The 17,229-nt window shown below is 39.9% G+C and overlaps 1 protein-coding gene across 5 annotated transcripts in view; it reads left to right on the top strand.

The window, feature by feature from the left end:
* DICER1 (dicer 1, ribonuclease III) overlaps window positions 1-17,229 on the top strand; it is a 98,942-nt gene that overhangs the window by 62,844 nt on the left and 18,869 nt on the right. For all 5 annotated transcript variants that reach the window (XM_054026236.1, XM_054026234.1, XM_054026235.1 and 2 more), the window contains 8 exons: window positions 1,224-1,466; window positions 1,557-1,711; window positions 2,458-2,590; window positions 3,056-3,131; window positions 9,631-9,770; window positions 13,010-13,189; window positions 14,922-15,135; window positions 15,558-15,711. In XM_054026236.1, coding sequence (XP_053882211.1) covers window positions 1,224-1,466; window positions 1,557-1,711; window positions 2,458-2,590; window positions 3,056-3,131; window positions 9,631-9,770; window positions 13,010-13,189; window positions 14,922-15,135; window positions 15,558-15,711 — 1,295 coding nt within the window. The remainder of the gene's footprint in view (window positions 1-1,223; window positions 1,467-1,556; window positions 1,712-2,457; window positions 2,591-3,055; window positions 3,132-9,630; window positions 9,771-13,009; window positions 13,190-14,921; window positions 15,136-15,557; window positions 15,712-17,229) is intronic.

Genomic DNA, 17,229 nt, shown 5'->3' with positions numbered 1-17,229 from the left:
GCAACCAACTCATTTAAAAAGCCAATAGTTATTTTAATAAGATCCTAAAACAAAAGTTGAAGAGGACCAAAATTAGGGAGATGATTAGTATTTTAGCTGAAGGGAAAATATTTAGAAAGAACCCTCATATCTATCATTTAAAATACCTACAATTTAAAAACAGTTGAAAAATTAATCTTTGTTAATCCTATTTCAAAACGGAATCTCTTTTGAAAATTAGTATGTCCAACATTGCCAGAAGCTGGATATGGGCAACGGGATGGATCACTTGATGATTACCTGTTCTGTTCGTTCCCTCTGGAGCACCTGGCATTGGCTACTGTCGGTAGACAGGACACTGGGCTAGATGGACCTTTGGTCTGACCCAGTATGGCCGTTCTTATGACCTTACCGACATTGAAATTTGGAATTAGTAAATACTGTTGGCAGTTGTTCAGTAACAAACTTGATTTAAAAAGTAGCCTAAAACCACATGAACTGCAACAAGTAGTTTACTGTAGTTTATTTTGTAGGGGAGGGAGGCTATTTCTTTCACACATAGTATAATGGGCTATAAATTCTTATGGTTTTTTTTTTTTTCCTTTTAAGTGAACCTGATTTTTACTTCCTTTATATTCCTTTTCTGGGTTTTACAGTATAGTTTGACATTGTTATTTTTGCAAGTATTTTTGTCTGGATTTCTTATTTGTTTGTTTTTATATATCTGTTGTGACTTTTCTTTTAGCAGGTTGACCATTATTAGCAGAAACATCAACTGTGGAAATTGTCGTTTCCAAAGTGATGCTTCAACATCAGAAATGCTGATTGGTTATTCCCAAATTGATGTTCAGAAATGCTTTTCTGAACACAACATTGCTGGAGCATAGCCAAAAGATATGCAGCATTGTAAATAAGCAGGTTTTCCCCACCCTCATGATTAGAGGTTCCCACATTTGTTTAGATTCCCTCATAATTTGATATTTAAGATTTAATTCCTAGGAAGCCATACTGTCTTTTTCATTAAATGTTGTTGCTCTAAGAGTCTCTGAAAAGATTTTTTTATTGTTGTTTATTTTGGTTGAACACTGTAATCCTTCTGATTCTTTTTAAACATGTTTTTAGAATTCCAGTTCCATCCTTTTGGGGTTTTTTTCCGTAGCATTACAAAATTCATTAAAAGTAATTCAAACAGTTATGTACAGAACTGATTTCTTAGACATTTCTTTTCTTGATTACTTTTATAGGTACTTAGAAAATTTCGAGCACATGAGACCAACTTACTTATTGCTACTAGTATTGTTGAAGAGGGTGTTGACATACCAAAATGCAATTTGGTGGTTCGTTTTGATTTGCCCACAGAATATCGTTCCTATGTGCAATCCAAAGGAAGAGCCAGGGCACCAATCTCAAATTACATCATGTTAGCAGACACAGACAAAATCAAAAGTTTTGAAGAAGATCTTAAAACCTACAAAGCAATTGAAAAGGTATGTATCCAAAGGAACATACTTCTTGGTTAGCATAATAGTAAAAAAAGTTGCCTGTTTCTTATCACATACTGTTCTTAAAATGTTAAGATCCTCAGAAACAAATGCTCGAAGTCCGTTGATACTAGTGAAACTGAAACTGAACCCATCGTGGATGATGATGATATCTTTCCACCCTACGTGTTGAGGCCAGATGATAGCAGTCCAAGAGTTACAATTAACACTGCGATTGGACACATCAATAGGTATGAGGCAAATTCACTTTTTTCCTTTCACTTTGACATCTTCAGATACTGAAGTTCTCCATTGACTCTCACAACAGGGCAGCGTAAGGCATGGCACTGCAAACTTCCCCATAACACTATACCAAAATGCTTCAACTCTATTCTCAATGAGATCGCCCCGAGTTAGAGAGGGCAGGCCTGTTGTCAGATCCATTCAGTCCTTGTCTGAGACTGCCAACAAGGATACCAGTTCTGATGGTTGGTATTAGTGATGTGGATTGACTTTCTACTAGGAACTGCACAGGGATATGAACATAACATGACTGTGTACTCCCATTGCTTAATGCATTGCTGGAATGTACTGAGTTACTATGGTGATATAGGTTGTATAAAAACCTTTGTAAAATAGAGACCACCAGCACATTTAATAAAGTCCACCATTCAGCTATCCTATGGGTAGAGATGTAGTTGCTTTTGACAAGGCCAAATTTTAAAAAGTGCTATAGTTGAGAGAGGCCACATAAAATCCTCTCGCTCACATTTCTGATAGTTTATGATCTGTTGCCTTATTTTAAAAAGGGTATTGGATGATGACATTAAATCGTTTTACTTTACTAAATATTAATTTTGGGAAATTCAAGAGATAGGCAGAACTAAAATCTTCCATACTTCCTGCATTAGTAATTTGAGAGTCCCTCTAAGCTGTACATAGGATCTTGCTTTTGGATTTAGAAAGATAGGCTTTTTAAAATCTATTGTCAAATTAGGTACTGCGCAAGATTACCAAGCGATCCATTTACTCATCTGGCTCCTAAGTGTAAAACCCGAGAACTATCTGATAATACATTTTATTCAACTCTCTACCTGCCAATCAACTCACCTCTTCGAGCCTCTGTTGTTGTAAGTATTTGGTATGGGGATGGAAATAAGTGAATTATGTATGTATATATGCGTGAATGAATTTTCCATTGATATTAATTTGTAGCCAGTAGATATATGCTTTTTTCTTTTGCTGTAACACACTCTGTAACTACTTGCAGACCACTTCAGCTTCTTTTATTTGTAGTCTCAGCAACTTCCTTTCATTGTACATCCCAAAGACTTTTGTTGCTTTTCCTGCAGCCTCTCTTCCTACACATTTGCTTATTTGAGTTGTGCTTCAGATATATATTTCTGCACTTTGCATAGGCAGTATAAGAGTTGATAATGTTTTAAAAAACAGTAACTCTTTTGTGATGAGTTTTAATGTCTCTTCTGTCTGAGTTTATGAAACCATTATAATGTTAAGTTCTGACCATTTAAATATATTAATAAAGTATGTACTGTTAAAGATAGATTTAAGATATTTTGTGAAATATTTTGTAGGGTCCGCCAATGAGTTGTGCAAGACTGGCTGAGAGAGTGGTAGCTCTTATTTGCTGTGAAAAACTTCATAAAATTGGTAAGAGTCTCTGAAAACAAGGATCTCTTCGGTTAAGGAAAAAAATCTTTATATTGAGGCATTTGGAAAGTTGTAGGTAAAGACTTCTGTCATATATAATATGGTAGTGGAGTTCATGGTTTGACCCCCATTGCGCAGTGTTCTGTGATATAATCATATAATGAAATAATTTAACATGCATCCATGTAGAGGTGTAGAGTTTAAGGTTGTCAAGGGAATCTCACCACTGAATTTCTGTGGTTTTTAAAATGGTAAATTCAATATCGATTGCGGTAACATGGAATATGGTCTTTATATAGGAAAAAATTTCAGTGTCAGCTAGCAAATCACATTTCAGAGTTCTGGTGTAATTTGAGAGCTATATTTCTCAGCCTTGAGATAACCATAGAATATTATTTTCTAAAAGTTCATTATAACAGCTTTTGTTATGTACAATCCAAAATTCAATGCTTTAAGTGGCAGCTTCTCTAGTTAACTACAAAATATTTGAGAACTCTAAGTTCTTCAAATGCTGGTCCCTATGTGTGTTCCCTGTGTAAGTATGCATGTGCACCATACACCTGGATTCACAGAGATCTTGTAAGTAGTGTCCACTGGTCTGCCTCCAAGCCCAGGTTCCCTTTGGGTTCTGTGCCAGGGATATAAGGGAAGGTGTGGACTGGCTCCTCCAGTTCCTTCATACCACCACATGGTCTGAGTTGGAATCCTCCAATGTCTGGAGCTATCCTCACATCAAGTTTGTCTTCATCTTGTAAATATAATTGTATATACTTTAAGTGGTTTTATAGTTTTCTGTATTGGTAGTGTAGCTTAGTTCCTCATCTGGTGGGGAACCCTCTCTGTCTCCCCTTTTGGGAGTAGGACTATGCCAGAATTTCAGGATTCAAAAACTCTTCATCCTGCCCTTGCTCTTTCTTGGTCAGTGATGACCACCTAAGTTCTCTCTTGGCTGCGTGGCGGGGCAGCCTGCACACCAAACCCCTCCTCCCCAGGCCCCACCCTAGAGCCCTCACCCCCACACACACCCCAACCCCCTGTCCCAGCCGCCTTCTGCATCCCAAACCCCTCATCCCTAGCCCCACCCCAGAGCCCGCACCCCCAGCCAGAGTCTTCACCCCTCTGCCCACAGCCCTGTGAAAGCTTCCATGATACCGGTACCAACATTGGTGCTGACCACAGCCTTAAAGAGTCGAAGTACCATCAGCTGCCAGTACCGATGAGCACCAGATGGGATCCTCTCTCCCCAACCGTACCAACCCGGTCCTGAAAGCACCCGTCAACAACTAAGTATGTCATGGCACCGGATCCAACAAAACTGACAACCAGGACTGTTTGTACTCCAGAATGGACTGAGACATACACTACACTTCATCCTCCTGGACTCACAATTTCCTCTATTTTTTGGCCTGGTCCTTCTGAGGCCCATATTGACCCCAGAAGAGGACACCACTTCAAGGAGGAGGAGTCACTCCCCCTATTCCATCCATAAGCCAGAGTTTTCTTCCACTGGTACTGACAGTACTGCTGATGGAACTGGATCTGTCCTTGCCATAGACTAAATCTGATGCCCAAGGCAAAGCATCATCTCCTCAACCTATGGAGGTTATCTCAGACAGGACTTTGAGAGTGTCTTGGACCTGTCCTCTGCGCAAACAGGGTTACCCTCCAAGAGAGCGCTGGTACCCACTGTCCTGAGGTTCATCCCAGCCAGCCTTCAACCCTTCATACTGGCCCTGTTGGCATCCATGGGACCCTTATGCATGACATACCGAATCCATGCACTCAATCAAAGAGTCTCACCGTCCTCCTCCTACTAGACAACAGCAGCCAGCTCTGCAGGAGTATGTGGAAGAGGAAGATGATGAACTGGATCCTCTGGTACTAGCAGTGCCAACAGACATCATATCTTTCTCAACTGATGAGGTAGTTGCCCTGTCTTTGTTCTCGCCCAGTGGGGCAATACCAAGCACTGTTGCAGACATTGGCAGCAGAGCTTCAAATTCCATTAGAGGAAGTTCAAGATATGCAACACAAACTCTTGAACATCTGGCAGCCGACTGGACCCAACTGGGTAGCATCCCTGTGAATGAGGCATTTATGGAGGCGAGCTAAAGTGGTATGGCGTACCCTGACAACTTGTACCCCTACTCCTAAGGGGAAGAATTCTTGTTCACCAGCTCTACCCCTAACTCCCTAGTAGTGCAAGCAGCCATGGAAAGATCCAGGCAGCGACACCCAGGAACTACCCAAACGTACAAAGGAGGTCAAGATGTTGAGCTTCCCAGAGAAGGAAGGTATTCACATCCATCAGCCTTCAGTTGAGAATTTCTAACTACCCGGTCCTTTTATGAACGATGCAGTGTTACTGGAGTTCAAAGATAAAACTCCTCCAGGAGGACAGGGCTCAATTCCAGACCCTTTTTGAGGAAGGTAGACTTGTGGCAAAACCTCATTGTAAGCTGCAGTCGAAGCAGCTGATACCGCACCAAGATCTATGGCAACCACAATAGTAATGTGCCAGGAGTCATGACTCCACTCCTCAGGGTTCCCAAGAGAGATTCAGAACACCACCAAGGAGTTGCCTTGTAATGAAACTAATCTCTTTACCGAGAAGACAGACAAGTCTTTGCACTTGTTAAAAAAACTGCAAGTCAACCCACTGCTCGCGAGGCATTTATTCTCTGGGCCTGAAGAGGAAACATCATAAATGATCATATAAGCCAACACCTCTTTCCTTATCCTTTCTATCACTGATGATTCTCCAAAACTGCGCAACAAGCAACAAGTTACAGAAATCAAGATATGCAGTCTCCATATCAGTGATAGCTACCCAACCTCAGCCACCAGCTAAACTATAGAGTGCCACCTCAGCATCAAGGGAAAGGGTTCTATTCCAACTGTTTCATATTTCCTAATAAAAGGGGAGGCTGGAGGGATTCTTGACCTACGTCAGCTAAATACCTTTATTTACAAATTAAAATTCTGCCAATGGTTATATTGGCGTCAATAACTCCTTCCTTGGAAAAAGACGCATGTTTGCAGCTGTCCACATACAAGATGTTTGCTTTCATGTGATCATCCATCTATCCCGCAGAGCGTTCCTCAGATTTCTGGTAGGTCAGGAACACTGTGAATACAGGGAACTCCTGCACAATCTGGCAACAGCACCCAGGGTCTTTGCAAAGGTCTTTTCAGTGGTGGGAGCACAGATGAGATGAAACAGCTACACCATCTTCCTGTACTTGAATGACTGGCTTCGAACAAGTAGATAATGCCTAGGAGCTCTGTTGGCAACCTTGTCCATTACTCTGTTTTTTGGCATTGTTGGCAATCTGCATTAAAAAAATCTATCCTGATTCCATGCAGATCAAAGACTCTATGGGGGTGACCCTGGACTCAACTACATCAAGGGCCTACTTTCCTGTGAACAATTCCATGCCATGAGCAGTCTAATAAACCAAGTCACTTTCAGATGTCGAATGGCCAGTTCTGTCTTTCTGTGTTAGGCCACATAGACTATTATACCTATGTAATGCCTTTCACCAGGCATCTCCATTATCTACATGTCTGGCTCCTGTCAGCGTATACAGGCACACCATGAACTTTGTAGTGACAATCACTTTCATGATCAGAGCTTCACTCATCTGGTGGACGAATTTGGGACATGTATATGTTGGAGTCCATTTCCTAGCTCCCATACCCAACGTGACAATAATCACATTCACATCCCTTGTGAGCTGGGATCCCATGTGGATGGACACCTTGGAAAGCCAGTATGCATATCAACCTCCTAGAACTAAGAGCAGTCAGGTGGGCCTGCAATGCATTCCTTCCATTTATACAATCCTAACATTTCTGGACAAGGAAGGACCTTCTAACTCAAGAAAGCAGCAGGGTCAGGCATCTCAACCCAGATTCTCTTCACCTCGCAGCTTGGTATTTGGATAGTTTTCAAACCCAAAGCACTCATGTTTGGCAGTTGAACTATTCTGAATAAAGGCAGGGAAGATTCTATCAGAAGATGTTACCTAGCCACAGGGGGGCATTTCTATATCTAGGCACAACAGATTCAGTATTATCAGAGTCAGCAGGTATTCCTGCTATTTTAAGACATTGAGTCTCTATATTAGCTTGCTGTGGCCTCACCTAGCAGCATCAGTACATGCCATCCTCTGATTGATAGCTACTCTTTCTTTACTCATTTGGAATGAACCAGATTCCTAAAGAGTTTGACCAGGACTGATCCACCAGTAATGAAGCCAATGCCACAGTAGGACATCAGTCTTGTACTTTCAACAGTTACCAGGCCACCTGTAGAACCGTTGGCCATCTGCTTAATGTCCTACCTATCAAGGACGGTCGCCTTCCTGGTTGCCATTATGTCAGTCAGGAGGGTGAATGAGCTGAGGGCTCTTATGGCTGACCCACCCTATACTACATTTCATAAAGATACAGTATCCTTTCTCCTTCATCCGAATTCTACATAAACTAATAGATTCACTTACCAGTATTCTTCCCAAAGTCTCACACCTTGAGAAAGGACAGGAGACTTCTTTCTCTTGAGCTCAGATGAGCACTGGTGTTTTACATGCAAAGAATGAAATCTTTTAGGAAATCTCCTAGACTGTTTGTTGTTGTTGCTTGACCTCATGCTTGTTCTGCTATATCTTGTCAGAGACTCTAATGGTATGTCTACACTGTAATTAAAAACCCACGTCTGGCCCATGCTAGCTGACTCGGGCTCATGGGCCTCAAGGTAAGGGGCTGTTTAATTGCGGTGTAGGCTTCTAGGCTCAGGCTAGAGCCTGGGCTGTAGAACTCTTCGAGGTGGGAGGGTCCCAGAGTTCAGGCTGCAGCCTGAGCCCAAATGTCTATTCTATAATTAAACTGCCCTGCAAGTCTTAGTCAGCTGGTACGGGCCAGCCATGAGTGTCTAAATGCAGTGCAGCCATACCTTGCATGGATTTTTTTTGTTTTTTTTTTTAAAATAAGCGCATCTATTCCACTAGAGCACAGAAAGCCTAAGTCTTCTCTGAGAGAAGTTACCCTCTACTGGACGTTTAAGGTGGCAACCTGGAGTTCCAGCAACACTTTAGCAAAACATTATATATTGGCCCAAGGCTCTTCTCCTGACATAGCCTTTGGAGCTGCAGTGTGGCAAGCATATATACTGCCTGCATCCTTGCATCCCTCTCCTCTTTGAATACTGTTTGTCAGCGATCGTGTGGAATACACATAGGGACCAGCACACAGAAAAGAAATGGAGATTACTTACTTGTAACTGGAAGTTCTACAAGATGTGTTCCTATCTGTATTCCACTACATACCCTCCTTCCCTCCGGCTTTGAATTACAACTGGATTTGTGGTAGAGAAAGAACTGGAGAGGCATTGGTCCGCACTTCCACTTATATCCCCAGTGCAGAGCACAAGGGAAACCAGGGTGCAGGCATGGACCAAGAGACACTATTTGCAAGATTTTTCTGGTCTCGGGCTTATGATGTGCATGTGTACCCACATGTGGAATTCAGTCAGGGACCACACATCTCGAAGAACTTCCAGTTAAAAGTAAGTAATCTCCATTTCTAAAGAGGGCAAAGCAGATTTTCTCTGAACCATAGAACATGGTCAAAAAATGAAAATCTCATGCTGACTTCAGCTGTATTGCTGCTAGTAAATATGTCATAAGTACATTTCTCTATTAGTGTGTTTTTTAAACCAACATCCCATAGAATATTGCTAGAGGTGCTGTAAACCAGTACAGAAAGTCTGTACCTATCCAAAGAAAAGGGAGTAAGAAATCCTGGGTAGTTGACATTACTGTGTGCAAATCAGTTCAATCAAGTAATTCAGTCCCAGGCTGCCTTTAATTGGTGTGGGAAGTTGATTTTTCCATGACTACTTCAGCACAGGGAGAATATTTACATTTTTTATTTTAGATGTACTTTGGAAATCTTAGAGTTCTGCATCAGTATTATTTTTACTCAGAACAAATTAGCAACTTTAACTGGTAAGAAGTTAATGTGTGAACGGTATCATGATTAGCATGTTCTCACTACTATTTAGTCAGGCCACCTAAATATTATGTAGCCTCTAAGGGTATTTTTACACTTTAATCAGACATTGCTGGGTGGCCTGTGCCAGCTGACTCGGGCTTGCGGAGCTTGGGCTGTTTAATGGCATTGTAGATGTTCAGGCTTGAGCTGCAGCCTGAGCTCTGGGACCCTCCTAGCTCACTGGGTATTACAGCATGGGTTCTAGTCTGAACCCTAACATCTACACCACAGTTAAACAGCCCCTTAGCTCAAGCCCTGTGAGCCTGAGTTAGCTGGCATGGGCCAGCTGCAGATTTTTAATTGCAGTGTAGACATACACTCAATTCCAAAAAACCTGCAAGATGCTAGTTATTTCATTGAATGAACACAGCTAATCCATAATATTTGAAAAATTGAAATGTGATTATTCATATTACTATTCACCTGTACTCATTAATAAAATTAGGTGAACTGGATGATCACTTGATGCCGGTTGGAAAAGAAACGGTTAAGTATGAGGAGGAGCTTGATTTACATGATGAAGAAGAAACCAGTGTTCCAGGAAGACCAGGATCTACAAAACGAAGGCAATGCTACCCTAAAGCTGTTAGTATCATTCATTGCTGTCCACATCTAAGATTTAATAGATTCTGTTATAGGCAGGAAAATAAGACAAGCTTTCTAAGTTTAAGTCTCTAACTTGTCTGACAAAGGAGTGTTTTTCAACTGAAGGTTTTATTTTAAGGTGTGTTTCAAACTTTTTAGCAGGATGGTCTTTACATTAAAAAATATATAGTACTGGCTTCTCTCTGCATGTCTGTCTCTCTTTTAGAGAAAAGAGGGTAGGTACTACCTGTAAAGGTAAATCTGTTCAGAGGAATGAAAAATATTTTGCATGCTAGCTAGCACTCTTTTTTGTTTAAAAAAAATTAGCTAGTTGCATTTTATCCCATGTATAATTACTATGTATAGTATAGCTTTCAAAGCTGGTTGAAAGAAACAAAAAGAAATTGTGAAATTTTGGATGACATTTTTTCCCTGTTTTTTTTTTTCTTCTTTTGAAAAAAAATTGTCTAGTTGTAATATCCAGACCGTTTTTCTTCTGTACCTCACAAAGATAGCTCTCTATCCCTGATGGAGTCTTGAAAATCATGGACCAAATTCTCTGTTATAACAGTGCAATTCTGTTGAAGTCAGTGAAGTTTCACTAATGTAATTGAATGGAAAACATGTCCCAAAGAAACTAACAAGTGTCAGAAGAAGTTTGTAAAACTTCAGCATCCAGTACAATATGTCAAAGTATAGAATTTCTTTTTCTAAAGTCTGTGAAATGAAGTCATGTGACTCAGACTGTTGTAGTGTTGTGGGTAATTTTGACTTTCGGACATTTTCAGAGGCAGAACTTGCTGCTTTTTATTAATTTCAGATATTTAATTTTGATTTAAAGATTTACCATTTGAACATGGAACATCAAATTTCGGTTTGAACCTTAAGTTGGTAGAGATCACTTTTTTCAAATAGAGATTTATTAAGGCACAGTGTTGGTATAAGTCACGTTAGTTCATAAACATGTTTATCACTCTACAGGAGTATTCTTCTATTAGATTTGTTTAACATAATATATAATAGGACAACTAGTGCAGAGTTGATCTGTCACTTTGGCAGGTTTGTTATAAGCTGCATTCTTTATTCTTCTTCATGGAAAGTTCCAAAGATTCATTATGATGGGTCTTCAACTTGCTTCCATGGATGTAGAACCAGCCCTGTCAGTCACTGGTAGCAGAAGAAGGCCCCATTCCCTGACATTCCTTCCAGAGGATTGATAATTAGTAGTACAGGATCTATCCTTTCAACAGTGTATTTTGTAGCTGCTCAGGAGGGCCATGGCAACCTCAATTAAAAACAGAGCCAAGAGACTGGAAAAACAACGCAAAGATTCTACCATATGCACCAGTCCAGATCCAACCTGGTGTCTGTCCCAGAAATAGACTTGGTGCACACATGTATCTCACTCCTCTCCATCAAAGAGTTGGTGATCCCAGCTGAGGGAGATTTTTCCACCAAAAAGACACCATGGATGGGAGAGTGGACTCCTTAATCAGAAGGAGTTGCAAGGTGACTGGACATCCACAACCTCTGTGTACTTTGCAAGAGAAGTTTTGTTTCATCTTTCTGGAAAAATTCTTTATCAACAGCCTTCAGTCACATCTAGGGATATCCTATTGCTCTCACCCAGAGCAGTGGGATACAATTCAATATCATGTAGGCATATGTAGCATCAATCATAGAGAATATTTGTCCAGGTAAATCAGCTTCTAGAAATTCCCACACACTCCAGTGGGAAGCTTTTTGGAAACCAATGGATAAGGTAGTCACAGACATCGGAAAAGTCTAGGGAAAACTTGACCCTAGTCAGCTATTATAGAAAGGAATATAGATAACATGAAATTTTCAGTCTCAGAAGTACAACAAAAGAGACAACCTCTTCAGAAGCAGTAGATTGAACAATCCAGGGTAAATGGGGAAAACCTGTTTCTTAAAGCACTAAGAACTCATCAGTTTAAACCACTGGAAGAGGTATTGGGAAGGACACTCTGATGGAAAGGAAATATGACCATATCTATCACCTCAATAAGGTGACTTTTTGCAATATGGAGTATGCTCAAAAGGCTCGGTAAAATACCTGTCGTTCTGAGATAATTTTTCAAACTGGCAAAAAGAAAACTTTTTTTCATAGAAATCAAAAGTTTTTTATGTGTTTTTGTCCCAACTCTTTGCATCTGGAAAAGAAGCTTTAGCACACTTCAGATCTACAAGAAGCACTCAGTGTTTTTTATGTAAAAGCCAGGAGGGTATCTAAAACGTCTAGTTTTTTTATTAAACCAGATGGATCATTTTTCACTCCTACAAAATAGTAAACCTTACTCATCTATCAAATATCAAATCCCATTTCTTAAGAGCAATGATGAGCACAGGAGCAGAGAAGTTGTATCGTTTCTACAAGGAGAGCTGGAAGGCAGTCACATAGTCACCATAAATGCATATGTTCACTGAAATCCTCAGATTGGTCATCCAAACTTCAGTCAATGTCATTTTAGGCAGAAGAATTCTGTGGCCAGTGCCACAGCCAAGGAAAGGTGGGGTGTAGATATAGTTTGCCTCATTTTTTGGTGTACATAAGTAAAGGTTGAACTTGCTTCTCATTCTGGAGGCATACTACTGAGAAAATCCTAGTGCAATGGGTCTTTGAATCTTAGCAGAATGTAGAATGGGAAGACTTATCCAACCTTTATATAAAAGCTGCCTTTATTTGAGAAATAAGGTCCAGAGAGCATGGACACAAAGGGCTCATCCAGAGGTGGATAGATATGGAAAATGGCATTCAGAACTTTCATTTTATTCATAGGGAATATTGTTCTGGTGCTCTGCAGTAGGAGAGACTTTTGTTTTTCAGCGTAGAATTAACACAATTGTTAATTTAGGAAAGTAATACTTGTCTCACCTAGCAGGAAGTTCTGGGTATGAGGCATTCTCCTCCTGGCTAATGACTCTGAAGTCTGGTTTTGACCCCAACCTGCAAGTAGGCTGAAGACCAGTTATAATGGGTCTTGTTGTTCAAAAAAAAAAAAAAAGGGGGGGGGGGAAGAGAGAAATTCAGGTTAGTTTGGGTGAATTTTCCTGTTCTGCCTTTTAGAAACATATCTCCAAAGGTTTTAATAAAGTATTATGATTTTGTTTCATACCAGTCTCAACAGATCTTATGAAATATTTATTCTAGGAATGCGAATTCAATGAGAATTTGCTGAAATAGTCATATTAACATATTTTTCTCTCTTTGATTGTAGATTCCAGAATGTTTGAGAGATAGTTACCCCAAACCTGATCATCCCTGTTATCTGTATGTAATAGGAATGGTGTTAACTACCCCTTTGCCTGATGAGCTCAACTTTAGGAGGCGAAAGCTGTATCCTCCTGAGGATACAACACGATGCTTTGGAATACTGACAGCCAAACCTATACCTCAGGTAATGAATCTGACTTTCTCTTACCCATCTGTGCCTGACAATCCTACTACTATTCATGACTCAAAGCACTGAGGCAGGCCAGAGACCAGAGCACATGTCAATTCTGCCTTCCTGGCACAATCTTGAAAACTGGATCTCCAATTATCATAGAGTATTGTGTACAGTTATTTCCACAGTTTAACTTCTTCCTATCAAACTTTTCTCATTGTAATTTTATATTCTCTGATTGAGAGTGCCAAATTCTTCTTCTAAGGTAGGACATTTCTGACTAGCCTCATCTGAGCTGAAAATGGGAGATAAGGCTAAGCACAGGCTGAGGAAATATACCTCTTCCTTTGCTTTTTCCCAACCATCCATCGAGAGGAGATCTGTGCTTATGTTGTGCTCAGAACAAATCATGTTCTGTTACCTGTTCAGAGGGCTTGTCCACACAATACCAACCATGGCCCTGCACTCAGCTGTATCACCAGCACTCTTCAGCTCCTTCAGCACCTCTATAGTAGCAGGAGTCTGTGGCATCACAGTGCAGGGGTTATGGACACTTTTAGAGCTCTGCTGCTCCCTCACTGTAGTGTCCACCTAGCATTCCTGGGGTGCCTGTCCCACATTCATCAACTCCCTCACTCCCAGAAGTTTGCATCTGACTATTGGTAAAGGTAATATCTCCCTCCCCATAAATCATCCCATAGATTTTGTGTTTTATAGGGATACAAGCCCCATTACACATCCTCTTTCTCAGCACACTCCTCCCCCAATGTTGTTAAGACCCGTTGGGCCACTCATTTATAATTCTATGCCCTTCTGGGCACAGAATCTTATCAGACTCTAGGAAACTATAAAAAAGAAGAACAGGAGTACTTGTGGCACCTTAGAGACTAACAAATTTATTAGAGCATAAGCTTTCGTGGACTACAGCCCACTTCTTCGGATGCATATAAGAAGTGGGCTGTAGTCCACGAAAGCTTATGCTCTAATAAATTTGTTAGTCTCTAAGGTGCCACAAGTACTCCTGTTCTTCTTTTTGCGGATACAGACTAACACGGCTGTTACTCTGAAATCTAGGAAACTATGTAATTCCAATTTCACTAGTGCCTGCTCTTTGTGTATCAGCTCGTGCACAGCATCACAACCGAGCCCGTTTCTAGCAATGGCTCTCCACACCTGCCTCCTCTAAAACTTGCTGACAAGTTGAGAAACAAGTAAAATCTTTCATGCTAGTTCTCAGTAGCGCAAGGAAAGGGATGATTGCATTGTTTTTGATTCAGATTCTGATCAATCCTGAAAGAAACAGTTAGGGATCAAATCCAGAAGAAAATGTCCTTCGCCTAGTCTCTCTCCACAGGAGAGAATGAAATCCTCAGTGAAGACATGAGGATAGCATTGCCCTTGTTATTGATAAGAAAATGCAGGGCAATTAAGAATAACTCTAGAGAGAAGCCAAAGTTTAAAAAGGGAACTTTATCAGGTAGCCCCTGCTCTCTAAAAAAGGGTCATTTTCTAGGTTAGAGAGAACTTAAACTTTTCTGAACAGTGAAACTGTATCAAAATGATGGCTTCCACTTGCATTTCTGTATGTGTAAATTAATGTTCATTAATACCTAAATCCTGACAAAAACATGAATCACTGTTGTATAGGGACAGTCCTATTCTGGAAGAAGTACATATGGTATTTTCTAAGACATCTTTCAGTATCTAATTTTTGTTATCTTTTGGTTTCTCTTTATGTACTTAGATTCCTCATTTTCCTGTGTACACACGTTCTGGAGAGGTTACTATATCTATTGAGCTAAAGAAGTCTGGTTTTATGTTGTCTTTACAAATGCTTGAGCTGATCACAAGACTTCACCAGTACATTTTCTCACATATTCTTCGGCTTGAGAAACCTGCACTAGAATTCAGACCTACAGAAGCTGATTCAGCCTATTGTGTTCTACCTCTTAATGTTGGTAAGGATTGAGTTTCTTTAAACATTCCCTTTAGTTTGCTTTATAACAACAAACTAGTTGCTTTAGTATTTTGTCAGCCTTCAGCGTTATCATATTTCCTATATCATTTTAATATAGTAACAACAGGAGAAATATGTTAGGATGCAGGTTGGTTTCTGTTACCTTTCCCCACTTCTTTGCAATTCTAAATGTGCTTGAAATTAGTACAAATCATCTTTTAGCAGTATGTTTTCAGGTGAACCAGGAAGAATCTAAAACTATCTAGATGTGCTGTTATAAGTGCAAGGTTTTCCTCAAGATTTTAGGGAAGAGGGGAGGCAAAGAGTGTATTGACAGCAAATAGTCTTTGCAAGTTAAAACTAATACAACTTCCATTTTGGGAAACCCAACAAAATAAATGAAATATGTCTTTTCTTTTTAAGTTGATGACTCCAGCACTTTGGACATTGATTTTAAGTTTATGGAAGATATTGAAAAATCTGAAGCACGTACTGGCATTCCCAGTACAAAGTACACAAAGGAAACTCCATTTATTTTCAAATTAGAAGATTACCAGGATGCAGTTATCATTCCAAGGTGAGGATTGTATCATCTGTGACGTTCAGTGTGTAGAAAATGTATCATCTGTATAAATATTTGCCATATAAGTTATGTAACTTATGTATTGGAGCAAAGCAATTGCCTATATTTAGTATATACAATTAACCTGATGACATTTGAAGATAAATTACATTATTTAATAATAGAGTCATTTTGATGACAAGTTTGTGGTATGATTCATACAGAAATCTAATACTGGGATTTTAATGTATTGTCACTACAAAATCTGTTACATCCCCATAAGGAACAGAGCAAGTCACCACATAACTTCCATAGTATTCTGCCAAAAGCTGACACAATACCAGCAGCTAGTTTACTGGAACTATTTTAAATTGGGGAGACTGGTGATGAGCCTGTCTCTAGTTACATCTCCTTGATACAGAAGTCTTGCCAGAGCAGTCCCAAAGACAGTGAAGAATGACCCTCTCACTGCAGCTCCATCAGCAGTATCAATGATGGGAATGATTGCAGAGACAAGCTGCTAGTGGCCACCAGTGTTTTAACCACCATGTCCTCTAAGAATGGCTTAATGACATGGGGGTAGGTCCTAAACTGGCATAAATGTCATAGTTGCATTGACTTCAGTGAAACTATGACTTTTGATCCCAGCTGGGGATTTGCCCAGTTGTGGTTAAAAGACAGTGGATGGTCTTCACTAGCACCCCCTCTGTTGCTACCCCCAGTGGAACTGCATTGGTAGTAGTAATAATGGGAGACTTAGGAGTTGAGGAGGGGGAGACTTGAATTACATTCCTAGCGAGAATTATTTGTTGCCAACTGGTAATGGCTAGGCAAGGTGAGTGGACAACACAGACTACTGATACAATTGAATATTCTGTCTCATTTGTTTGTATCTAAAAATAGAAAACCTCTTAAAACCTGCAAATAGTGCATGTATTCAGTTTACGTAAACATGTTTCTGTCACAGTTACTCTTGTTATACCCCTGTTTGACTGCAAGGGATTGTCTCTTAACTATGTGTTTGTACAGTGACCAGAATCATTAGAGTACACATAATAAGTAAGCAAGGGCTGATAAGTTAAACGAGTTTCCTGAAGGCTGCTTTAACTTAAGCATCCACAGTTTTCTAGAATTTTGAAAAAATTTAAAAAAAAAAGATGGTCATGGAAAGTAACAGTCTTGGTTGCCATTTTGGAATAAGGTTGAAAAGATTAAATAAATTATTAGAGATTTTACTTCATTTAGAGAAGTCTACTCAGATATGTAAATATTTAGATAGGAATTGAAAATGACAGACACATCAGAAACTAAGACCAAAGTGCCAAAAAATAAATATGCAAATCTCATAGTTAAGAATATGTCTTGCTAGCTATCTCAATTTGTGCAAAATGGTGTGTGAACATCACATGTATACTAGCTTTAAAGGGCAGTACTAAACCTCTGGAGTATTCCAGTGCTAGAAAATGGATATTTGAAACTTTTTCTACTTTTGTAAGAAAGAAGAGGCCATAAATGGGTTGAGAACCAGACTCA

The sequence above is a fragment of the Malaclemys terrapin genome, chromosome 4 (genome assembly GCF_027887155.1).
Source record: "Malaclemys terrapin pileata isolate rMalTer1 chromosome 4, rMalTer1.hap1, whole genome shotgun sequence".
In the NCBI taxonomy this organism is placed as follows: Eukaryota; Metazoa; Chordata; order Testudines; family Emydidae; genus Malaclemys; species Malaclemys terrapin.
The sequence above is the reverse complement of the archived record's forward strand: the minus strand, read 5'-3'. Positions and strand labels throughout refer to the sequence as shown.